Below are 27099 nucleotides of genomic sequence, written 5' to 3' on the forward strand. Positions count from 1 at the left end.
CAGTGGGGGAGGGGGGGTTGCATGCAAAGGTCAGAGCTGAAGAGGGGTGAAAGTGACAAGTGGATGGGGATGCAGAGGTAGGCAGCTGTAGAAGAAGGCTGAACTGTGCACTGTGTGTAACCCCCCCCCCCCAACTCTGAACTCTGTATGTAATTCACTCCTGGTATTTATTGCCCTTGGAAGACCCTCTCACTGTTAGTGAAATTTCACCACACCCACAATTGTATGTGGTTTGGAGGGTGTGTGTATATGGGGGAGGGGGTGGGGGGTCATGGTTTAGTTCCTGCACCTATTTTCTGAGAAAAAAAGCCCTGATTATTGTATACTGTAAGAGCCCAATGTCTGAAGATGATAGAAAAAAAGGTACATAAAAGTATTTTCCTTAAAATAAATCACCTACAGAAGAAACAGCCAATCTTTAGGCCAAATGAGTTGGTTAGCCTTCTTCTTGGTAGATACTAGTGAGATCATTACTACAATGATGACGAAGCACCATTCTAGCATTGGTCGCTAGGCGAATTTAGCTTTGGTTCCTTCTGTAGTCAAGGGAGTAGTAATTGTTTGTTCTGGCCTATTCACAGAATAGACTCACAGACTGGGAGTTTGATTGCTTCCCCCTCAGTGGCATCACTAGAGTTGGTGTCACCTGGTGCGGTAAAACATAGTGTCACCCCCCCCCCCCCCCCACCCCAATAATTTTGCATATAATGGAATGGCAATAGTAGTGCTGTTAACAACTATCAAGCAACAAGTCAATTTAAATACCAATATTATATGAAAATAATAGAACTCAAAGTTTAAATGTTTGGGCTCTGAGAAGGCTAGTCATTTTATTTTAAGTGTTCTCTTTTCCTTCCTAGCTAGCCTGCCACAGTGCTCTGTCCTGCCACTGCAAAGGGGCACCAGGACCCCCCCCCCCCCTCCCCAGCCTGCTACAGTGCTCCCATAATTCCTGATGAAGGCAGTATGTGTATTATATATTGTTTTTTAAGCTGTTGGCGGTTGTATATTTGCATAGGCTGTTCACAACATGGGTGGATTGGCCGATATCCTATAATGAATGTCTCTAAATTCCATTGCATGGATAAGACCAGTCTCAAATATTTTTTATCGGGTACCAGCCAATTCCTGGAGAGGAAGTGTCCAGTAGGGGGCTGGAATGGGATAAACAGTCTGAGACACTGGACAGCTGGGTTCCATCTCCTCAGAAGGGTCCCAGAAGTGCAGGGGCTGCTGCTTTTAGGCAGCCCATGGACTATACAACTGCTCCAGAGGCCTCAGAGGTGTCAGGACTTACGGCTTCAATGCACTTTGCTCAGAGCTGATGCCACAAGGAATGTGGTCCTGAGAGGTGCCATCTCACTCACTGGACTATGACCGGTGGAAGCTGGAAGGAGGCAACTGTGCTGTGGACTTGTGAGTAGTGACCTTAAATTGATCCTTGCTACCCTGTGCTGGAAGCTGCACTGGGTACCAGTAGATGTGCATAGGCGCAAGGTAACCAGATGCCCAAAGACTTGGTCTTTAGCTGTGAGGCCTTAGACTGTTCACCACTGCTACTGCTACTACTAGGAGAGACTGTCCACTAATTACTAACTACTGAGCGTTTTGAAGTACTTAAGCCCCGGAAGGTTTACCCCCCTTCATGTCCAGGCCATTTTTTGCGATACGGCACTGCGCTAATTTAACTGACAATTATGTGGACGTGCGTTGCAGTACCCAAAAAAATGTATATCCTTATTTTTCCACAAATAGAGCTTTCTTTTGGTGGTATTTTATCATTTCTGCGGTTTTTAATTTTTGCGCTGTACACAAAAAAAACCCACAATTTTAAAAGCAAACCAATATTTCTTACTTTATGCTATAAAACATATCCAAAAAAAAAAAAAATGTAAAAAATCAAATGTATTCGTCAATTTAGGCCAATATGTATTCTGCTACACATTTCTGGTAAAAAAAAAAAACCCAATAAGCATATACTGATTGGTTTACGCAAAAGTTATAGTGTCTACAAACTACGGGATATTTTTATGGAATTTTTATTTATTAGTAATAGCAGCGAGCAGTGATTTTTAGCGGAATTGCGACATTGCGGCAAACAAATTGGACACCTAACTGACACTTCTGAAACTTTTTTGGGGACCAGTGACACTAATACAGTGATCAGTGCTAAAAAAAAACAAATGCACTCTAATGCTGGCCATACATTAGCTGAAAAATCGTTCGAAAATCTGTCATTTAGTCAGTTCGTTCATTTTTTGTCCAGTTAATGAGCACAAATAGAAAATCGGTTTTAACTTTTCAGAGCTGAAAAATCGAAGGAACAGAACAGAAATTCTGTCGAACAAACGATAAATTGAAAGGTTAATGTATTTCTCGCCCGAACTGTTTGCACTAGGCATATGAGACAAAATTAAAGAAAAACTGATTCATTTATGTCCATTGAACGATTTATTGATCAAAATTTGGTTATTACATGATGGCACGATCGTCTGCTCTCACAGCCGAGTGTTCTGCTGGGCACCGGTGAGGCTGCATTGGATGAGCACTGGTCAACCTGAATTGCTGGGCACTGGTCAGGCTGCATTGCTGGGCACTGGTCAGGCTGCATTGAATGGGCACTGGTCAGGCTGCATTGGATAGGAACTGGTCAGACTGCATTGCTGGGCACTAGTCAGGCTGCATTGGATGGGCACTGGTCAGGCTGCATTGCTGGGCACTGGTCAGGCTGCATAGATGGGCACTGGTCAGGCTGCAAAGATGGGCACTGGTAAGGCTGCATTGGATGGGCACTGGTAAGGCTGCATTGGATGGGCACTAGTCAGGCTGCATTTCTGGGCACTGGTGAGGCTGAATTGCTGGGCACTGGTGAAGCTGCATTGCTGGGCACTGGTGAGGCTGCATTGCTGGGCACTGGTGAGGCTGCATTGCTGGGCACTGGTGAGGCTGCATTGCTGAGCACTAGCAAGACTGCAAAGATGGGCACACCTGAGCCCTGCATTCTTTATGTAGTGCACCCATGATCCCTGCATTCTTTATGTAGTGCACCCCTCGTCCCTGAATTCTTTATGTAACACACTCCTGAACTCTGCACTCTGTTTTTTCCCTATGATATCTTCATAACATTTGGTAATCATAGCTCAAAAAACTCTAAGAAGTATCTTTTTTTTTTTTTATCTCATGGACAAAATGTGGGAAATAACGTATATATCATATAATCATTCCAAAAACACATACCACATACACTGCATATATAATTTGAGGAACATATGCTTATAAAATAGTTTACCATTTGCCAATTAAGAAAAAAATATGTCCCCGGATTTCAGTTTAAAAATCTGGTTACCTTATTATTGGAGTCAGTGTAAATGGACTGTTGCTTTTGTGGATGGACAGTCTCTGTACTTATTGGGGAAGAACTAATTAAAATCAGTGGCCCTTACTGGGGTAGGCATACAAAAATGTTGCTATTTTTTTAGTGAACTGATAGGATCCACTATTTTGGTTACCTGTACTGCATAGATCAAACTTTGGGCAAAGGCTTACCATGGCCTTTGCTGCTATTTAGGTTTGGAGAAGTACCTCCGAGACTAATACTGCAAGACTGCTTTACCTATACCTGTAGAGAATATTGGATATTGGTAAATTCATAGGGCTGGTCAAGCAATACTTTTGGTCGCTCACAAATCCATCACTGTTACTGTTTATTCGGTGCCTTGATTGAGTAGTGAATGTCAAAGGAAGTGGCCTATAAACAACAGTTTTCTATATGCAAATATCAGCTCCCAAGCTAACAAAAGACATTAGACAGCAGCTACCTGGGCATACACTACCTGGCCACTTTAATAAAAGATCTTTTTAATATACATTTGTACATGAGGCAAATGTTTGTTCTTGAATAGAGGAGGAAAGTCCCTTATGGCCACTCTACCTTGCCAACAGGTCCAGCCATGTCTGTAGACACCTTTGTAGAGGCTTATGAGTATTTGCATAGTGGTTTAGCCCCAAACATGACTGTTTACAGGCACTCTTTAAAATACTACATTTGAATATACTGTAATATTATATTTATAATTAGGTGCATATCCCATTCATATCAAAATTACCATCGTATGGAAGTCTTTCAACATCGCTGTCATCTTCTGCCAGAATCACTTCTTCTAGAGTGAATTCCACATAAAAGAAAGAGTGGAAAGAAAAAAGTCATATCACAGGATAAGAGCACTTTTAACACATTATCCTAAGATAACGTTGACATTTTTCCTTTCTTTTTTTTTTAAATTCAGAAATAGAAGATTTTATTGAGAAAAAAATCAATAAAACAGTACCAATCCAGAACAGGCAGTTCACATTGTAGAGTACAGATGTTTTAAGCAACAACACTTGTACAGCCATTCAGAAAAAAAAAAGAAATATACAAATGTATACAATCTCACAATAAGATCTGATCCACTATGGGATCCGCGGGACTAAGGCCCGAAGTGGCCAGCCATAACTTCTCAAATGTACTAGGACATTCCCTATGCTGAGAAATTGAATGTTCTAGCCTAGGCGTTTCACCCATATTTTTAACCAATTCAGCAAGGGTGGGTCAGGGGACTTCCAGTGTATAAGGATAAGCCTACGAGCCTGAAAAAGGACTCAAGTAATGGCCTCTCTAGTGAAGCTTTCCACTTGCAAGTCGTCCAGGAAACCCAAGATGCATGGCTTAGGGTCTACAGGTAATTCTGTTTTTGAAAAGATAAAATAGGAACATCAAGGATACTGCTAGTGCAAATTTCCCTATATTTCACAAAACATGATCTAGCCACTTGAAGTTACATTTAAAACGTTTCTAACATTCCTGCAGATGTGCCTACTCTATAGCCTAGCTCACATACAGGAATGTGTATGCATGGCTAAGGGGATTGCCTTTTCCAACATTCTGCCTGGCAATGTCCAGTATACCATGTTGCCTTGGTGCATATGAATGATGGTGTCATATCCTCTAAACCGGCTGCCCTATGCACTGGCCCACAATTCTGGCCTTGGAATGGAAACAACCTGGGACAGAAAGGTTGATATTCGCAATTCTTCAAACATCACTGTCATTGTCTAGAATGTGTAGCGATGCAGAGAAATCAACATTAAAGCAATGCAACTTGTATTTTTAGATAGAGGGCACTAATGGTAGTCTAAATATTTCTCCCAATACAGGTTTCTATTAATAAGAAAGTATGTGTCCAAAGAACTACAGTTGAGATACAGTAAAAACCTTTATAGGTACAAAACAAAAGCTCAGTCTTTAGCTGTGCACGGTTTATCTGAGGTTAAACATGTGTGAGTGATATTGATTGCTGATTCTTGTCTTATGGTGGGAGCTGCCAATACTATTCAGCTTATTATGATTTTGTCTTCGGTATGTTAGAAGAATCCCCAAGAGGGGGCACTACAGACTGTTCTGGTGTGATGGAAAAGCATATAAGCAGTTCTGTTCTATGGAATAAGCAGAAAAAAGCCTAAGCCATCATTACACAGAAACAAGCTTCCAAGCCATGCGTCATAAATTTCCACAATGGGCAGGGGTTTGTGTTGTTTACATATGCTTGAATAACAGGCTGTTTGACTAAACTAAAAAAGTTTAGGTAATGACGTCCTGGAACAACGCTTTGAACACTGCGTAAAGAAAAATAGGTGTGTTGTTCATCTCAATTAAAGAAGTCTTCAAATTGGTTGCAAGGTTAATTTTCTAGTGAAACTACAACTTCACCAGGACCAAATTTCCTGAGCCTATAGGCACACATATTCTGATGTCCAGAAAACCCTTTCTGATAAGATTACCTCTTGTTTTACTGGCCCTAACCTTGCTCGGAACATTATGACAATATATAAATAATCTTATATGAGATTAAAGACTTACTACTGAGGCCTGGTAAAAAAAAAACACATGGCACAATAACTATAGGAAAAAAACACCATTTTGGTTCTACCACCTATAGGCCTGTGCCTATTGGTAAATACAGCCCTAACCAAGTTGGCAGGGGCAACAATTGGTTTCAGCTGCTTCTGGTGTGAGGATTCAGCACAAGACGTGAGTTTAGAGAATAAGGGGATCGTTTAGGAGTAGAGCTTAGATTAGGGGGTCACATTAGGGTTAATGTTAGAGTCAGGGTCCAGGGATTTAGGGGTTTATAGTTTAAGTTTTAGGGTTGGGGCTTAGAGGAAGGTTTAGTGTCAGCAAACACAAAATGTGTTCTTACACTAGAGGCTCGCAAATAGGGTGTGTATTGGTAGGTGCTGTTCTTCTTACTGTAAAATGGTTTAAATTATTAGTAATGCCCTGGTGAACCTGCCATCACTTCGACTTAATGTCTGCTGGCAACACTCTGAAGGCTGATCCCCCATATTGCAGCACAGTCACCAACTGTGCAGTTTTGTATCCTATTCCTTTTTAGCTTACAGGTGTTGGCAGTTGTAGTTTATAAGCAATCAACCCGATAATAAAAAATATATGTAATAATGTAATATTTTTCATGTGAACTGCTGGCATGTGACAGCAAATGCTCTAATCCACTCTGCATGGGGGACGATGGAAGTACATGGCAGATTTCAAAAGGTCACCTGACCTTACAGTACGAAAAGGCAGGATATGAGTCACATAACCAAAATATAATTGCTAAAAAATAAATTTATACATTTAGTGCAATTTAGGGATGAACTGTTTTCCCTTATTCTTTTTAAGCAATGGAGAGTGGGATGTAAATGGGCTTACTTTAAAGTAGGGTGACCAGATGTCCCCAGATTGCAGGGGCGGACTGGCCAAGGCCGCGTGCTCTGGGGCTGCTTTGAGGGCAGCAGCGCTCGTAAAATATTTGGCTGTGGGCCAGGGTAACTGCTTGGGAAGGCCTTACACGCTCTGCCATTTTCGGGCAGGCAGGCGCAAGCGTAGTGACATAATGGCGCTGGCAGTGCCATTTTTAAATGTAAGGCACTCGTTTCGGGCTTGGTGGTGGCACGTGCCCCTCCACACCACAGCCAGGTAAGACCGGACCCCTCCACAGCCTCTGACCACCTACTGTTACTCTCCTGTACTATGTATGCACAGCCTCTGACATCCCCTGCATCATGTCTGCACAGCCTCTGACATCTTCTGTTCCATATCTGCACAGCCTCTGACCTCCTTCTGTATCATGTCCACAGCCTCTGACATCTCGTGTACCATGTCCGCACAGCCTATGACCACCTCCTGTACCATGTCCGCACAGCCTATGACCACCTCCTGTACCATGTCCACACAGCCTATGACCACCTCCTGTTCCATGTCTGCACAGCCTTTGACATATCCTGTAGCATGTCTTCACAGCCTTTATCATCTCCTGTAGCATGTCTGCACAGCCTCTGACCCCCTCCTGTATTATGTGCACAGCCTCTGACATCTCCTGTACCATGTCTGCACAGCCTCTGACCCCCTTCTGTATTATGTCCACAGCCTCTGACATTTCCTGTACCATGTCCGCAGCCTCTGACCATCTCCTGTATCATGTCCGCAGCCTCTAACCATCTCTTGTATCATGTCCGCAACCTCTCACCATCTCTTATCTTTTATCATGTCTGCAGTCTCTGAGGGGGAGTCTGGAGAGGAGTCAAGAGTGGGAGTGCTGCAAGGATAGGGGTCATGGGAGAAGTCAGACGTGTGTGGACTTTGGAGAGGAGACTATAGGATAAAACTAGAGCCACCAAGCTGGAACCGATAGACTGAGCCCTGCACAGTGTACCTGAGAGGAGGTTGTTGACAGCGCTGTAAGGCCAGTCTGAGAAGGGGTCAGTGATGTAAAGGGGGGGCGTGAATACAATAATGTAAGGGGGCACTGATATAAAGGTTTCCCCTTATATCAGTAACCCCCCCCCTCCCACCTTAATGTATTCTTTCTGTGGAAGGTGGTCTCTGGTCACATTCCTAGAGTTCCTGGGGTTCCCCTTTACATGAGAGTCTGCAGGATTCCCCCTTACAGTGCAAGGGGGGACTCTGCAGACCCTGATGTAAAGGCGAACTTTGATTATTCTTTATTTTGGCAGGCAATATATCACCATAGCAGTAAGTGGACTGTTCTTGACTTTTAACCAGAATTGGCTTATATATATATATATATATATATATATTTATTTATATATATATATATATATATAGCCCTATCTGCTTTCATTTTTGCCTTTTCTATATATAAAATATACTCTTCAAATGTGCTTTAAAATGCATGGTTTTCCCTTTTATGAACAAGATAAAATAATGACGTCATGCTGTTGGGCTGGTATACTAATGCTCTGGGGCTGGAATTAAATTATTTCCAGAGCTGGTTTTCATTCCCAATCGAATTGGATTTTAATTTTGCCGCCCCGTCGATCCTTACCTCCCTTTTCAGCCTGGCTGTAGTCTTATAACAGTTAGCTATTAACATTTGATTATTTATGTTCAAAGGTATCCAACATGTTACCATGCAATCTTTTAGTTTAAGTTATATATATAGTTTAAGTTATATTGTTATTGTTGAACCAAAATTCTTTGGTAAGAATAAAATACAAAATATGCATTGAAAAGTAGAATCTTATCTTCTTAACATTTGGTAGTCATATCCCAAAAAAATTCTAAGAAGTATCTTTTTTTTATCTCAAAATGGACAAAATGTAAGAAATAACGTATATATCATACAATCATTCCATAAACACATACCACATACACTGCATACATAATTTGAGGAAAATATGCTTATAAATAGTTTACCATTCGCCAATAAAAAAATAAATAAATATGTCCCCGGATTTCATTTTAAAAATCTGGTCACCTTACTTTAGGGGCTTACTTATAAAGCTGTGAATCTGACCTTCAGCGACCATTCGCTGCGGGAGAATCTTCCAGTTCCATGTGCTTTAAAAGACAGTGACTGATTTTCCACTGGAGAATGTTTGAAAGTCTCTTTTACTTCTTTATAAATGGACCCTTAAGTGTGTAGGGTTCACAGAAGGCGTTAAGTGTTAAATATTGTAGGGTGGATGTTAGAAGTTAAGGCATTAGTTTAGGGTTACATTTTAGTGTTTAAGATTTGGGAAGGAGGAAGGTTAAGTATTATGGGGTACTTTAGAGTTAGTGGTCCTGAACAACAAAGGAACAAGTAGAGGAGTAAAGCCTCGTACACACGCACCGATTGTTGGCCGACCGATCGGCCGTCTTTTGTCCAGTGTTGTTGTGTTGGTTGAAATGTGCTCTAGACTGCACACGAATTTCGTCGGCCAACAACAACCAACTTCAGAAGTGATGTCATGTGATGGTTAACTTTCCGTGTGTTTTTTCTTCTCTGAGCATGCCCAGTCTTGCTCAACTGATTTTTGTCTGCCGAAATCTGTACTGACTGAGGAACAATCGGCCGTTCTGTTGACGGCCAACAAAAATTTTATAGCCTGCACACCAGATTTTGTTCGGCCGAAAAGTCGCAATCGGCTGTCGGAAGCATCATACTAACAAGCCGATAATCGGCCGATCGGACGGCGGCCGAAAATTCACGGCCAACAATCGGTGCGTGTGTACGAGGCTTAAGAGAGTTTTCAGTTACACCAAAAACTACAAGTGCTGAGAATTCAGAATGGAGATCTAATGTACTGTGTTCCATATGCTTGGGGGGATGGTGAATGCAAATGCCGACATTTTTCTAAGAGATTAAAGGACCACTGTGTCAGAGAAATACTGCATTATGTTATATAGTATGGTTTATTAGTATATAAATTCCAAAGGCATTTATATTTTTCTCCACATTTACATGCAGACCAAGTTATTTAGCAAAGGTGACGGGATTGGGAGACACAGAGGTTGCTGAGAGAAACACAAGGCCAGCCATTTCCGACTTCTTCAAAGCATGCAAGTTGACTAGCTGCCATGCCAATCAAATTCCTTCAACACTTTCACAGACCGGAAAAAATTATGGTGACTTCAATTGCTACATGCTTATTCCAGATATATCGAAAGGCAATACAATTCCTTTGCAGGATATGGGAAGGGATAATATTTAAGCATTGACAATTTGCTTTTTGCTTGCAACATATTCCCCAGATTCAGAAGCTTCTGGGGATGCTGGACTCTTTTCAGGAAATACTACAGTATGTACAGGTACCTTATAGTGCCACCTAATCCACAACACTGGTTTATGATTTTGTTAATACAAGTTAACTTTACATTGAACCAGTGATTTTGTAACAGATATAACACTATAAAAAAGCCATTAAAGTTTAGTGTGGCAGTTAAGAGGTACCAAAAACAAATTAACAGCACTACTAATGCCTCGTACACACGCAACGATTATCGGCCTACGGATTGTCCGACTTTTGTCCAGAGTGGTGTTGTGTTGGTTGGAATGTGCCTAGACTGCACACGATTTTTCTCGGCCAACAAAAATCTACTTCAGAAGTGATATCATGTGCTGGTTTACTTTCCGTGTGTTTTTTCTTCATTGAGCATGCCCAGTCTTGCTCATCAGATTTTTGTCTGCCGAAATCTGTACTGACTGACGTAAAATCGACCGTTGTGTTGACGGCCAACAAAAATTTTATAGCCTGCACACCAGATTTTTTTTCGGCCGAAAAGTCGGAGTCAGTTGTCGGAAGCATCATACTAACAAGCCGAAAATCGGCCGATCGGACGTGGCCGAAAATTCATGGCCAATTATCGACGCGTGTGTACGGGGCTTTAAGCTAGCCATAGACAATTAAAAACTTTGTGTTGGTTCAGCAGGAACCAGCCAAGATTCAAACCATGTATAGGCAGGCTGATAGATCAATCAACTTGGGAACAACCAGCCTGCCGGATTTTACATGTGAATTTTGCAACAGCCGCTACAATAATCATTGTCAGTGGCTCGCGAGAGAGATTCCCCTGTCAAAACTGTCAACCTGTGGATGCAGGAAAGAAATTTGCTCCCTCTATAGCCAGCCTAAGGAATACACTCACATTCTTCCTAAAACAGAAGATATCCATGTCCTTGCCTTATTCAATACCTTGGCTGGTCATATCAGCTAAAATGCATGTGTATTACTCCTTCTCCTAAATCACATTCTGACACCCAAGTACTTTAGTAGTGAGATATATCCACCAGAATTTTACGGTTATGCCCAGTTACCAAGTAGATGTGCCTTGCTCACCCTTTGTAAAGGATAAATGCCATGGTGATTCCAAAACCAACAGTAAATGCCATGGCGATTCCAAGTCCAGTTAAGTGATTAAGTTGGTCATGCACTGTTAAGCCTAGTACACACGCAACGATTATCGGCCGACCGATCAGCCGTCTTTTGTCCAGAGTGGTGTTTTGTTGGTTGGAATGTGCCTAGACTGCACACAAATTTTCTCGCCCGACAAAATTCTACTTCAGAAGTGATGTCATGTGTTGGTTTGCTTTCTTTGTGTTCTTTCTTCTCTGAGCATGCCCAGTCTTGCTCATTAGATTTTTCCCTGTCGAAATCTGTACTGACTGCACGAAAATCGACCATGTTTTGACGGCGGACAAAAATTTTATAGCATGCACACCAGGTTTTTTTTGGCCGAAAAGTAGGAGTCGGTTGTCGGAAGCATCATACTAACAAGCCGAAAATCGGCAGATCGGTCGTCGGACGAAAATTCCCTGCCGATTTTCGACGCGTGTGTACGAGGTTCTAGTTTCTTCTGTGCAGCCAGTGGGCTGAACGAAAAAAACTAACAGGTTCCTTCATTCACACAAATGAGGTGGATGCAGGAGCCTCCCTCTCCAGGACACTGCAGAATTCACTGATTAGTGGCTGCAACCGTTGATCGAGAAAAGTTTTTCCAGCATGTCCCTTCAACAGAAGGCCATCAAATAATCGGTGTATGACCATCTTTATTCTCACTTAATGGATTGTCCACAGTTAACAAGTATTAAAGAGTACAGCTGCCAGTATGTGACACCTTTATTAAGACTTTGTGCAGAGACAAAAATCTCATTTGACAGACAGACATTGTTAGGTGATTCAACTAACCTGTGTACATCCAAAACATTAAGTTGTCAGTTCTGGCTGCAACTAGCCAGCTGCCTGGCATGCAGGCAGCTCTGGTGTTTGCCAATGGGGACAACACTCCAGTAAATATTTGTGAGCCTCCAGGGGCTGCTTAGCCTCAAATAGCCTTTTTTTAAAAAAGAACATCAACATTGACTGCAGTCTGCATTCTGCCTGTGGGTCTCAAAACGACATTCAGCTGGCAGCTGTGCCAAGACAGAAATGTTATTGTTCTAACAAGCTTGTCAGAGTTTGGAACTGTGGGCTGGTGTGTTTTATATGTCACACTTGCTCTTCGCTTTCCGTTCCTGAATCTGTGTGCGTACACGATAGATATATATATATATGTATACTAAATATATATATATATATATATATATATATATATATATATATATATATATATATATATATATATATATATACAGTATCTCACAAAAGTGAGTACACCCCTCACATTTTTGTAAATATTTTATTATATCTTTTCATGTTACAACACTGAAGAAATTACACTTTGCTACAATGTAAAGTAGTGAGTGTACAGCTTGTATAACAGTGTATATTTGCTGTCCCCTCAAAATAACTCAACACACAGCCATTAATGTCTAAACTGCTGGCAACAAAAGTGAGTACAACCCCCAAGGGACAATGTCCAAATTGGGCCCAATTAGCCATTTTCCCTCCCCGGTGTCATGTGACTCGTTAGTGTTACAAGGTCTCAGGTGTGAATGGGGAGCAGGTGTGTTAAATTTGGTGTTATTGCTCTCACACTCTCAGGCCCCTTTCTCACAGGCGAACCGGTCAGATCCGCCTGTCCGGTTTTTTTGGCGGATCTGAAAGGTCACCCCATGCATGTCTATGGGGCATCGGATGTAAGCAGAGACATGTCCGCTGACATCCAACCCGATCCGTCAAATCTGGACAGATGGAAACCCTATTTTCCATCCGTCCAGCAGATCGGATCAGATGGGATCGGATGAGAACAGACAGACGGTCCGTTCCCATCCGATTCCCCCATAGAGATGCATGGGGACCTGACAGCTGTGTCTCCGCACACAGCGTGGAGAACAGCTGTCATCCTCCTGCTCCGCTGAGATAAACGGAATCCGTTTGACGGACTCCTAGTGTGAAAGAGCCCTTATACTGGTCACTGGAAGTTCAACATGGCACCTCATGGCAAAAAACTCTCTGAGGATCTGAAAAAAAGAATTGTTGCTCTAGATAAAGATGGCCTAGGCTATAGGAAGATTGCCAAGACCCTGAAACTGAGCTGCGACATGGTGGCCAAGAGCATACAGTGGTTTAACAGGACAGGTTCTACTCAGAACAGGCCTTACCATGGTTGACCAAAGAAGTTGAGTGCACATGCTCAGCATCATATCCAGAGGTTGTCTTTGGAAAATAGACATATGAGTGCTGCTAGCATTGCTGCAGAGGTTGAAGGGGTGGGGGGTCAGCCTGTCAGTGCTCAGACCATACGCCGCACACTGCATCAAATTGGTCTGCATGGCTGTCGTCCCAGAAGGAAGCCTCTTCTAAAGATGATGCACAAGAAAGCCCGTAAACAGTTTGCTGAAGACAAGCAGACTAAGGACATGGATTTCTGGAACCATGCCCTGTGGTCTGATGAGACCAAGATAAACTTATTTGGTTCAAATGGTGTCAAGCGTGTGTGGCGGCAACCAGGTGAGGAGTACAAAGACAAGTGTGTCTTGGCTGCAGTCAAGCATGGTGGTGGGAGTGTCATGGTCTGGGGCTGCATGAGTGCTGCTGGCACTGGGGAGCTACAGTTTATTGAGGGAACCATGAATGCCAACATGTACTGTGACATACTGAAGCAGAGCATGATCCCCTCCCTTCGGAGACTGGGCCGCACTGCAGTATTCCAACATGGTAACGACCCCAAACACACCTCCAAGACGACCACTACCTTGCTAAAGAAGATGAGGGTAAAGGTGTTGGACTGGCCAAGCATGTCTCCAGAAATAAACCCTATTGAGCATCTGTGGGGCATCCTCAAATGGAAGTGGGAGGAACGTAAGGGCTCTAACATCAACCAGCTCTGTGATGTCGTCATGGAGGAGTGGAAGAGGACTCCAGTGGCAAACTGTGAAGCTCTGGTGAACTCCATGCCCAAGAGGGTTAAGGCAGTGCTGGAAAATAATGGAAATGGTGGCCACGTAAAATATTGACACTTTGGGCCCAATTTGGACATTTTAACTTAGGGGTGTACTCACTTTTGTTGCCAGCAGTTTAAACTGTGTGTTGAGTTATTTTGAAGGGACAGCAAATTTACACTGTTATACAAGCTGTACACTCACTACTTTACATTGTAGCAAAGTGTAACTTCTTCAGTGTTGTCACATGAAAAGATATAATAAAATATTTGCAAAAATGTGAGATACTTTATCTCTATATATGCACATACACACACACACACACACACACACACACACACACACACACACACACACACACACACACACACATATATACACATACAATATATATATATACACACACATTTAGGACATCTTTGAACCCACCTGCTTTGGATATCCATTCCATATAGCCATTTAACTCCCTTTCAATCTGCTGCTGTCTCCTCAGTTTCATGAATGCCCTCCGGTTCTCTACACGCTCTCTCTCTTTGGCAAACTCCCTGTGGCACACAAAGATATCTGTAAGCACAACAATTCTAAAAAACCTGCAGGAGAAAAAAAGAGCTGACCTTGTTCATCCTAAATCAGAACCGTTTTGCGTCTGCCCATATTTACCAGTCAGCTCCATACCTTTATTCCCCAACTGTCACTTTGCAGCACAGATTTCGTTTTGAATGATGAATATGGGCAACACAAAGCAGAGTTTTTATTTAGGGTCTGTTCACACATTGCATGCTACGGTAACGAGAGCGGTACCACGTGTTTTACTGCAGCACACTGCAATGCGTTTTATATGTGCATTGCCTTTTTTTGAATGGCACACCAACACACACAACACATTGCAATGCTCTACAATGTACATGTGTGCTGCGATAGAAAAAAAAAACATAATCTTGTAAAATCCTATATAACACATTGCTGGAAATGTAAGGGCTGAATCACACTGTTGCCTTGTAGTGTGCAAACCTAACACACATTAAAGTAGTTGTAAAGAGAGAAGCTTTTTTTTACCTTAATGCATTCTCTATGATCAGCCTCTCTAAATACGGATTTAAACCCGATGCTGATCCAGCACTGTGCTCAACAGCAGCAGCGCTGCTCTCTCTCTCTTTTTCTGCAGCTACAGTCCTCATCCTAGTATAGTTTTTTTAGAGCCGATGTTTTTTTTCATTAAAAGCAATTCTAGCATCTAAATAGCAACTAGATTGATTTTACAAGTGGCAGGGGAGGGTCCCCCTCCCACTCCCACCACCTTCCGCCGCCTTCATGGGCTCTCCCATCCCACTGGGGAACCTGGGACTTTTGCCAGGTAACCATAGAGCTGATTGTGGACTGGGAACGGTCCCAATCATCTCTATGGTCTAAGAAACCAGAAGCAACGAATATTTAGTCACTTCCAGTCCGATCTTGGTATTATACAAAGCTTTTAAGGGCAAAGGAGAGATCTGGGTTCTAATAGACCCAAGATGTCTCAGTAAAGAAGAGCTGTCACTGCCTATTGCCATCATAAGGGATTTACGTTCCTTGTGATAACAATGAAAGTGACAAAAAAAAAAGTAAGCAGCCGCTCCGTGTGAAAGGTCCGCTGCGAGACTTTTTTTTTTTTTTCCACGGAGCGGATGACATTTCTGTCATCCGCTCCGTGTGCCCGCATATCATCCCATCCCATCATCCCATCCGTTTGCGGATGATATGCGGACATAATGTAAGTATATGGCACTGCGGATGTCAGCGGATGACACCGCTGACATCCGATTTTCCTTCCTTTCCGTTTTTTACACGGAAGGAAAAATGGGGTTCTGTTCCATTCGTAAAAACGGAACAGAACTGACAGGAGGAAAATCGGGTGTCAGCGGATGGTATTCCGCTGACACCCGCAGTGCCATTCACTTACATTATGTCCGCAAATCATCCGCAAACGGATTGGATGATTTGCGGACACACGGAGCGGTCGTGTGAAAGGACCCTAAAGGTACAGTGTAAAGTAAAAATAAATAAGAAAAGAAAATAAGAAAAATTTAAAGCTCCCCCATCCCCACATGCTAGTGCGCAAAGGCAAACACATGTTACGTAAAAAACGCACATTTGAGTTATCACCATGAACGTCAGATCAAGAGCAATAATTCTAGCACCAGACCCCCTGTGTAAATCTAAAGTGGTAACCTTTAAGCACTTTAGGACCGGAGGATTTTCCTGCTTTACGTCCAGTCCACTTTTTGCAACTTGGCACTGTGCGACTTTAACTGACAATTGCGCAGTCATGCAACGCCGTACCTAAACGAAATTTACGTCCTTTTTTTTCCCACAATCAGAGCTTTCTTTTGGTGGTATTTGATCACCTCTGTGCTTTTCATTTTTTGCGATATTAATAAAAAAAGAGCGACAATTTTGAAAAAATAACAATATTTTTCTACTTTGACAGTTAAAAAATATCCAATATATTCAATTTTTGTCATATATTTAGGCCAAAATGTATTTAGCTACATGTCTTTGACAAAAAAATTCTCAATGAGCGTATTTTTAACCGCTTTAAGACTGGAAGATTTTACCCCATTCCTGACCAGGCCATATTTTGCGATTCAGCACTGCATTACTTTAACGGACAATTGCGCGGTTGTGCGACGCTGTACCCAAATTAAATTTATGTCCCTTTTTTCCCCACAAATAGAGCTTTCTTTTGGTGGTATTTGATCACCTGTGCAATTTTTACTTTTTGCGCTATAAACAAAAAAAGAGCGACAATTTTGAAAAAATAACAATATTTTTCACAATTTTTTATATGAAATTCCCCCCCCAAAAAAATGTAAAAATCTAAATTTTTTAACATTTTAGGCCAATTTGTTTTCTGCTACATATGTTTGGTAAAAAAAAAAATCGTAATAAGTGTATTTTGATTGGTTTGCGCAAACGTTATCGCAGCTACTAACTACGGCGTCATTTTTATTGTTTTTTTTTTAACTAGTAATGGCGGCGATCTGCGATTTTTTTTGTGGGACTGCGACATTGCGTCGGACAGATCGGACCCCTAACTGACATTTTTGACACTTTTGGGAGTATCAGTGACATTACTACAGTAATCAGTGCTATAAATATGCACTGTTACTGTAATAATGACACTGGCAGGGAAGGGGTTAACTTTATTGGTGATCAAGGGGTTAAATATATGCCTGGTGCTTACTGGCGTGTGTGGGGGGAGGGGACTGTGTGACACAGGCACAGGTTCAGCTATGCTGAATCCTGTAATCTGTCCCTGCCTGTCACATAGGAGATCCACCCGCTTTGTTTACACAAGCGGGCGGATCTCCTCACTCGATCCCCAACGATCGGGGAAGAGCGGCGGTGATCACCTCCCCTGGCCCGACTCCCGCTGTGTCTGAATACAGCGGGAGCGAGCCTCCGGCGGCGCGCGCGCGGTGCCCACAAGGGGAGGAGTCCAGCGATGTAGGTCTACGTCGCTGGACGATGTCGAGCCACTTTGCCGCAGTACGCTCCATGTGAGCGGCCGGCAAGTGGATAAAGGCTTTTAAAGCTTCATCTATGGATAATATATTGTACGTAGTTTGTCAGAGTTTCACGGGTGTGTGCAATTTTAAAGTGTGACATGTTTTGTATCTATTTACTCAGCATAACATAATCTTTTATATTTTATTAAACTATTGTGTGTTATGTTGTATTCTTGTGCATTCAAATTCCTTAAATTGTATTTTTGAAGAAAAAGAATTGTGTTTAAAAACTGCAAATACCATGTAACATTGCAACACAAACCATTTTATTCTCTAGGGCCTCTGCTTTAAAAAAATATAATGTTTGGGGGTTCTTAGTAAATTTCTAGAAAAAAATCTATATTTTACATGTATGTAAGAAGTATCAGAAAAAGGCCTGGTCTTGAAGTGGTTAAAAAAAAAAAATTAAGCTTTAGAATCATTTTAATGTCCATTAGGTTTGTTAATGCATTGTGGTGCTTTTCATTCTAAATGGCACCTCAATGCACTAAGGCAATGCAGCTCTGATGCACATGTACGACAGTGCTTCATTCTTTGCAAGGAAATATAAAAACTGCATTTTGCTTGCACATGGTGACACCAGTGAGCAGATTGGACGCAGAAAATTGTAAAGCTGAATTAGTGGAATCCTGTTAGTGTGAAATGTGGATCACAAGGCCAGCTGAACGGATTTATAAATCCTTTGGCAAGCAAACCAGTTGACGTACATGCATTTCAACTGTAGAATTTAGCAGTATACCAATCATTCTGCTTTCAGACAAGTAATAAAATAGCATTTGTTAATTTAGTCTTAGCCATGGGTTGCATGCAGCTACCTTCAGGTGACTAGACACTGCCAAAAAAAGTTGTAGTGACATCCCCTATATAACTGCTCCCAATCCCAGCAAGCCTTAGTTTTGTAGCAAGCAATAGGGAGATCATAAAGAACAAAACGGTGGGACTAGTGTCCTGCACTGTACTCCCAGAAAAAGGATTTTGCAGATAAGTAAAAAATATTATTTTCTTATTTGTACAACTACAGGACTCAGGATCTTTATTCCTAACCATGGGACATCTAAAAGCAGTTCAACTGAGGGTTGGGCAACACAGGCCCACGTAACAGGTCAAGGAAGGGCTCAACAGAAATCAGAGAACAGCACTTTCACTTTTCACCCAAAAGTGGTATTAAGTGAGGCCTGAATATCAGGCTGGTAAAACTTAGCTAAAGTGTGAACAGAAAACCAGATGGCATCCTTGCAAACCTGAGAAACAAATGCCTGACGTTAATTAGCCCACAAAACACTAGTAAATTTGGTTGGGTTGGAAGGATAGAATCCCCTATTCTAATCCACCCTGCAATGGTGGAATAAAAAGCTGTGAGAAAAGACAAACAGATTGCCAAAGGGAAGCGGTAGTCAAGAGGTGGACTCTCACAGCGGATACCACATTGAGATAGTGGAGAGAAATTTCCTTGAGGTGTTTGAGAACAGGACATAAGGAAAAGTTAATGAGGAAGGAGGAAACCATCTTGGAAAGAAAGGAGGTCTTAGGCCTCAGAACAGCCTTATCCTTGAGAAAAAGAAGATAAAGCTACTAACTCAACTAAAGAGTTACTTTGCACAGAGGAGATAGCAACGAGAAAGGCCACCTTGTGAATGAGATCAGTCAAAGCAATATCCTGAATGGCTTTATAGAGCCACTGAAGGGCCAAAATAATTAGGTTAAAAGAGAATTGTGGGCTTTGGGAAAAAACCCTTATACTCACCTAGGAGGATGAAACATTGATCTGATGCCGCATCTGTCCCTGCCTGCTCTGCAGTGAGAACTGAGTGATCAAACCCCACAATCACTCAGTTCTCCCCTTCCCCTCTGAGCAGAAAGCCAGGACTGTCAGTCACCAGCTCTCTTCTCTGCCCCTCCAGTGCTCACTGGAGCACTGGGCTGTAGAGGGGGCGGAAAAGGCTGGCTCAGGCTCTCAGGGGATTGCTAAGAGGCTGAGCTAAGCAAAGATCGAGGCTCCTGGACAGACCTTTTAAGAGATTTGATTGGGTCTGTGACGTCAGCCGACAGCAGGCTTCAGCTTGCTGTCGGCTGAAAATGGGTAACAGGAGTGCAGAACGAACTGAAATCCTGTGACCCATAGAAGAAATATAGCCAAAATAGCTTTGGGTATACTTCTTTAAGATCCTATGAAGTCACAGGGAAAAACACAGCAGGAACAATGTGTGCAACACCCTGCACAAAGGCTTTAACTAAGGAATGGGAGGCAAATGGTCTCTGAAACAGAATGGCCCGGGCCAAGATTTGCCCATCAATACTACTCAAGGTCAGAAGCTAGTCCCAACCAGATTGAAGAAACTACAGGATGTGTCCCATAAGAGAACTTCTGAGGATGGAATTTCCTAGCCACGCACTATGCAAAGAAGGCCTTCTGGTTGCGATTCTGAACTTTGTGAGAAGATGACTTCCTAGCCTTTAGTAGCATAGAGATTACTAGCTCTGATAGGACTCTGTTCCTCAGAAACTGTGCATCAACAGCCATGCCATTAAAGCTAGTGACCAAGAAGAAAGATGGTGAACCAGTCTTTGAGACAGAAGGTCCAAAGGATCCGAAAGGGCCCATGGAGAGTCTGCCAAGAGTCTAAGTATATCATAGTACCACGCCTTTCTGAACCAGTATTGTGCTCACCAGAATTTCCTCTATTTTGATCTTGTGAAACACGCTCGGGAGAACAGTGCTCTGGAGATGTAGATCAGATGAAAGACTTAGATCAGGTTAAACTAATGCCACAGAGTCACCAGAGCATCCACTGCAAAGATCCGATGATCCAGCATTAAAGGGACAAATGAGTTCCAGGATGTTGATGGGAAGTCAAGCTTCCTCTGATGGCCAAGTCCCCTGTACCAAGAGTGCACGCCTCCTCAACCTGACACATGGGCAGAGTCTGACACTCTAGTTTGTAGCCCATAGAAATTACACCCTAGGCCCAAACATCTAAGATTTTTTTTGGGTCCTAGTGGCAAAAAGGTCGATAGACATCCCTTTATTCTGACAGTTAGGGGCACCCTTTCATTGGGAAGAAGGCTTGCACCCAGACCTGGCAGGATTGGAGGTCCAAGTCTTCAGACAGAAGTGCTTAGAATTTGAGCTTGAGGCTTGAGAGGAGCGAAAGGAACTTTTCTGGTGTAGGGGAGCACTCTTTCTTATTTCCTTGATGTACTTGTCCAAAGTACCAAACAGGTGCTGTCCCTCAAAGGGCAACCCCTGAAGACACTTCTTGCTTGGGAGTTTTGCCAACCGACATTTAGATTAGAGAATCCTTTGCATGTGAACAGAAATGGAGCTCATCTTGAATATCTGGCAAAGTGTATCCACTAATTGGTCTACGCTGTAGTGTAAGGCCATAGGCAAAAGCGCCAGGTGGTGGTGAACAGAGGGGTTAGTTAAAATGGTGCCAAGATCTTGGGCCATGCACTTAGTTCGGACAGCAGGGGATAACAGAAAGCCTAAATGCAACCACATATTGCAGTGCGAAACTCAGCAGAGAAAACAAGGCCCTAAAGAGGGCTTTCTACCTTTGTACATCAGGCCCTTAAAGACTGGAATATATTCTACAGGAACTGTCAAAGTTTTGTAAAGGCAAGAAATTTTTGGGTCAACCACAGGGACTGTACATTTCTGAAATAGAACCTCCTCAATATGGTATTGCTGAGCAACATGCTTTGGAGAGACAAAAGTTTTTTTAGGGGGAGGCCAGTCAGCATATGGACTTTAAGAGCATGTGAACTGGGAAGGTTGTAGTAGGCCTGGGCATTTTTAAAGCTGCTCTAACTTCAGGTCTGAAGTTGTTCGTTTATTGCATATTGCACATTTTTAAATGTGTAAACATTTTCATGTATCCTGTGTAGATTTTGTAAATGCAAATATTTTTTGCTAAATTTTTAACTAAATATGTCAAATAAAACATATAGTTTTTAATACATATATTTTTCTCACTTGTTAAAATACATAGTGCCTATAAAGTCCCGACCATTTAGGGGAATTTTTTTTTTAACTTCAGACCTGAGTGCAGCGTCCTATTAAAGGTAGCAGTAGTATCCTTAAGTTTTGGTGAGAAACCTAACAGAAGGCATTTCATCCTGATCTGATTCCTTTAGAATTAGAGAAGGGGAAGTTCTATGTCCATCTCCTTCTCAGGCAGGTTAGCAGCTGCAAGAGTAAAGTCAGAGACAGAGTCTGGAGGAGAGACTGAAGAAGCATGTTAGTGGCCCCTGCAATCTATGACCTCCAATAGGTTCAAGATCCTGATCATCACACATGGTGGCTAAAAACTCCTCTCTAGATTGGTAGGAGGAGGAGTGCGTACCCAAAGGAGCAGCGGAGTTCCTGGGAGAAGGCAAAGAATTAGACTGGGAGCATCGGACAGATTTTAAAAGTACTAGGGCCCATTGGACAGAGACTCTGAGGAAGAGGCACGGCCTCGAAACGCGTCAGCCCTCCGTCTACACGAGACATTGGACTTTTCACATGATGCTGCTCCTTGGAATTGATATGCTGGTCTATTACGCATGTTTGTGAGTGGTTGATTTTAAACTTATGTTATTAAAAGCCCGCTGAGGATAATGCGCTAGGCTGGTGTGCCCTTTCTTTGTGTTTGTATTTGCAGTGTTGTAGACCACCCCGGTCGTAGAGGGCAGCAAAGCTTAGCCATAGTGGATGCCAAGTGTGAGTTCCGAGATAGAGGCAGCCTGAGGACCTAGTTCGGAGCGCAGGAGCAGGGTGCTCAGCATCACTCTTTTTGTTTCTGGTCTGTGCCATGGCTGCAGTAACTGCTGGACTTTCACAGACAGACTCTGAAGGAGAGGGCATAGAAATATTGCTATGGCCCCTGTGTTCTGTGTCAGCTGTCTAGGCAGAGATTTGGTAATGAAATCCTGCATAGCCACAGAAAACACCTCCAAAACAGAGGTGGGAGCCATAGCTGGGGAAGCCATGGAAGACTCCAAGGCCTGTGTTGACTCAAGCAAGAGACAACCATCAAAGCTGCCAGTCAGGTTATTTGGGAGCAACACTGCAGGCCACCCTAGGGCTGCTGAATGATTGTAAGCTGGAGAGGCCTGCAGGACAACTCACTTTGTGCTTAGGATACAACACACAGCAATACTATTAAGGAAAAGTAATACACAGCAGAAGCACCTGAGGTACTGCAGAAGCAGGAGAGGTTATATGGCCGGAGTCACTATGAGGCAGAAGCAAGAACAAACCAGGGTATACCCATAAGCCTTGCATGGACAGCAGTGGTGGGAATCTACCTTATGTTAGAAGTTGGGAAAAGCACAGCTGTGAGCAACGCAGCACCGGTGATAGCATGCTAATATGAGAAAAGCCCCAGACTTACCACAGTTACAGATCTGGAAAGTGTTCTGCAACTAACAAGCACAGTAACTAGGTACTAGGGAGTACTACACGCAGAACCCAGTAGACATGTAACATTCCAGGCAATCTTTGTGCTGGCTTAATAGGGATCAGAATCACATCAGAGGTTGTGTTGCTATTGCTACCTTTAGGCAGTGGGCTCTGCTTGTGGCAACCCCAGACACCTAGTGTACTGGTTTGTTGTTCACAGAAAGCTGTACAGGTCTACCTGTACAGCCAGTGCTGTATTTTGGCCTAGGCCAACAAGGCCCAGGCCTAGGGCGGCACTTTGCAGGGGGGCAGCAAAAAAGCCGCCCCCCTCCACCTGAGACTCTATTGGCCACTTGTTTCTAGAGCCGCCTCTCTCATTCCCCCTTCTCTCTCACCCCCCCTCTCTCTCGCCCTCATCCCCTCTCTCTCTCACACCCCCTCCTCTCTCTCTCTTTCATCCTCCTCTCTCTCACCCTCCTCTCTCTCTCTCACCCCCCTCTCTCTGGCCACTGGTTGCTAGAGCCGCCTCTCTCATTCCCTCCTTTCTCTCACCCCCCTCTCTTTTGCTCTCATCTCCTCTCTTTCACACACCCCCTCTCTCTCTCTCTCACCCCTCCTCTCTCTCTTTCTCACCCCCCTCTCTCTCTCTCTCTCTCTCATCCCCCCTCTTGCTGTCTCATCCCCCCTCTCTCTCTCTCATCCCCCCTCTTTCTCTCATCCCCCCTCTCTCTCTCTCATCCCCCCTCTCGCTCTCTCATCCCCCCTCTCTCTCTCACTCACCCCCCCTTTCTCTCTCTCACCCCCCCTCTCTCTCTCCCTCACCCACTCCCCCTCTTGTGAAATCTCAGGGGTTAATGCTGGGACTTGTAGTCCTTCAATTTGGAGGGAGCCACATCCGTTAAAAAAGGAGTGGGGCAAATTTACATAGGAGGGGGAGGGGGGGCACCTAATTTTAGTCTTGCCCAGGGCAGCACAAAACCAAAATACACCACTGTGTACAGCGTTCTGTGAACAACAAACCAGTACACTAGGTGTCTGGGGCTGCCACAAGCAGAGCCCACTGCCTAAAGGTCACATTACTGGGTAGACCTGCAATCCCCTGTCCAGTGGTAGGCCCCACTGGACAGGGGATTGCAGGTCATGGCCTCCAATGTGGTGCTAACAATCAGCTGATCCAGATAGCTGCATAACAATTCCCCACTCAGCAGCATAAAGAAGAATTTTGGTTGAATAAAAAATAGTCTTGATAAAAGTAAAAATATGTAAAACAAATAGGTATGCTTTTCTCGAGAGAGAAAAGACGTCCATCCTCCTAGGACTGAAGCTTTATAGGAGTGGATGTGTTATACTTGGCTGGCCAACATCTTTTTTGTTTGGCAGTGTCCAATTCCTTCTAAAGGTAGCAGTATGACCCAATGTTTCTTAATTCTACTATTCCTGTGTCCCTCATAATTACATAGTTACATAGTTACATAGTAGGTGAGGTTGAATAAAGACAATAGTCCATCCAGTTCAACCTGTGTAGGTGTGTGTGGCCGTAATTATCTCGCATACCCCTGAATGTTCTGATCCTTGAGATGTAAGTCTAAGAGTCTTTTGAAAGCCACCACACTTCCTGCAGAAACCACCTCTTGTGGCAGAGAATTTCACAATCTTGTAGCCCTAACAGTACCCCCCCACGTTGCCTGAGGTTAAAATGTTACTCCTCTAATTGCATTGTATGCCCTCGAGTCCTCATGAAATCCCTTCGACTGAATAGTTTTTTTTTCTATGCCGAGATCACCATTGAGATATTTATAAATTGCTATCATGTCCCCTCTCAGGCGTCTCTTCTCCAGGGAGAATAAATCAAGTGATTGCAGACGCTCTTTATAATTAAGGTCCTCCAATCCCCTAATTAGTTTAGTTGCCCTTCTCTGGACTCTATGGACTCTCTCCAGCTCCAACACATCCCTCCTGAGGACTGGCGACCAGAACTGGACAGAATAGTCCAGATGTGGTCAAATACTCCAGATGTGGTCAATAAACAAAGAAGGTCAAATCTGGTACTAATGTATGAAACTGTCAGCACTAGAGCTGAGACACTCATTGCAAACTTTAAATTTGAACTGACACACACATTACAAGCCCCCCAAAATGTGATCTCTGGTCAATTACCACTTATAGGGAATCATGTGATTTCGCAAAGGCCATTTAGTCCTTATTTGCAACCAGTAGTAGGATGATTGTATCACCATAACGCAGAGAGATGTGCCAGGCTGAATTTAACAGATTATTCAATGGTTTTCTTTCATTTCCATCTCTACTTACCCAGAAAGGACACCCAGAACAAGGTTAAGCATAAAGAAGGAGCCAATGATGATAAGGGGAATAAAGTACAGCCAGTTCCAGGCACTGCCAAACACATCATTACTCTGCAAAGAGAAGAACACAGGTAAAAGGAACTGCTGCCTTATACTGTATATGCCCAAGTAGAGAACTTACCTATACAAGCTGTCAACACTTATATGCTTTAGCCTCTGCCCTATATTATGTTGAATTATGTCATTCAATGTATGCAATTCAGCTCTAAAAACTAACACCGATTGTTTAGGCATGTTTGAATAGTTTAAAATATAATTTATAAACTCAGAACTATAATGAGCAATTTGAGCAGGTACATGCCAGTTAAAGGATCAGGAGTCACATATTAATAATTCAGTAATAGAAAGGAGTCAGTTATAAGGTGATTGCGAATATAATAATAGATCAGTGATGATAATAATAAACTAGTGATAAACAAAGGTTACTAGATTATATAATAGTAAATCAAACACAGAACAGACAGGACATGTTGGGTAGTAGGGGGTCATGTAATATTAGATCAGTAATGATAATAATATATTCATGATCAATATAGCATAAGAGGTCATGTGATAATAGATCAAGGATAGATTGAGGACAAGTATAGGATGAGGAATCAAGCAATAATAGGTAGCAATGGGTACATGACAGTTATAGGATGAGGGTTTATGTAATAAAAGATCAGTGATCTATTCAGAACAATTATAGAATGAGTGGGTCATCTAACCATAGATACAGTGACAGGTGCAGGTCACGTATAGGATAAGGGGTAATGACGGGTTCTGGTCAGTTATATGGCCAGAGGCCATGTAATAAAATATACAGGACAGTTATAGGATGAAGACTCGTAATAATAATTCAGTGACAGATTCAGAACATTTATAGAATGAGGGATCATCTAACAAGATACCTTGATAGTTGTAGGACACTTACAGGTACTGGTGAGTTATATGGCTAGAGGCCATCAATTAAAAGATTCAGGATTGTTATAGGATCAAGGGTAATATAATAATAGATCATGGATAGATACAGAACAGTTTTCATAGGAGGGGTCATGTAATAATAGATCAGATATAGATACAGTACAGTTATAAGGGTCATGTAATAATAGATCAGATATAGATACAGGAGAGTTATAAGGGTCATCCAATAATAGATCAGTTATAGATACAGGACAGTTATAAGGGTCATGTGATAATAGATCAGTTATAGATACAGGACAGTTATAAGGGTCATGTAATAATAGATCGGTTATAGATACAGTACAGTTATAAGGGTCATGTGATAATAGATCAGTTATAGATACAGGACAGTTATATGGGTCATGTAATAATAGATCAGATATAGATACAGTACAGTTATAAGGGTCATGTGATAATAGATCAGTTATAGATACAGGACAGTTATATGGGTCATGTAATAATAGATCAGATATAGATACAGTACAGTTATAAGGGTCATGTAATAATAGATCAGTTATAGTTACAGGACAGTTATATGGGTCATGTAATAATAGATCAGATATCGATAAAGTACAGTTATAAGGGTCATCCAATAATATATCAGGTATAGATACAGGACAGTTATAAGGGTCATTTAATAATAGATCAGTTATAGATACAGTACAGTTATACGGGTCATGTAATAATAGATCAGGTATAGATGCAGTACAGTT

At 42.5% G+C, this 27099-nt stretch overlaps 1 protein-coding gene across 9 annotated transcripts in view; it reads right to left on the bottom strand.

Annotated features, from left to right (window-relative positions):
• Positions 1-27099, bottom strand: part of CACNA1A (calcium voltage-gated channel subunit alpha1 A) — a 496856-nt gene that overhangs the window by 238672 nt on the left and 231085 nt on the right. For 5 of the 9 annotated variants that reach the window (XM_082255807.1, XM_082255800.1, XM_082255805.1 and 2 more), the window contains exons 7-9: positions 25392-25495; positions 14577-14692; positions 4107-4157 (exon numbers count right to left, since the gene is read on the bottom strand). In XM_082255807.1, coding sequence (XP_082111933.1) covers positions 4107-4157; positions 14577-14692; positions 25392-25495 — 271 coding nt within the window. Of the gene's footprint in view, positions 1-4106; positions 4161-14576; positions 14693-25391; positions 25496-27099 lie in introns of all 9 variants that reach the window. The other 4 variants (XM_082255802.1, XM_082255804.1, XM_082255799.1 and 1 more) reach the window with 1 other exon arrangement.

The sequence above is a fragment of the Pelophylax lessonae genome, assembly GCF_965119305.1.
Source record: "Pelophylax lessonae genome assembly, chromosome: 4".
Taxonomy (NCBI): Eukaryota; Metazoa; Chordata; class Amphibia; order Anura; family Ranidae; genus Pelophylax; species Pelophylax lessonae.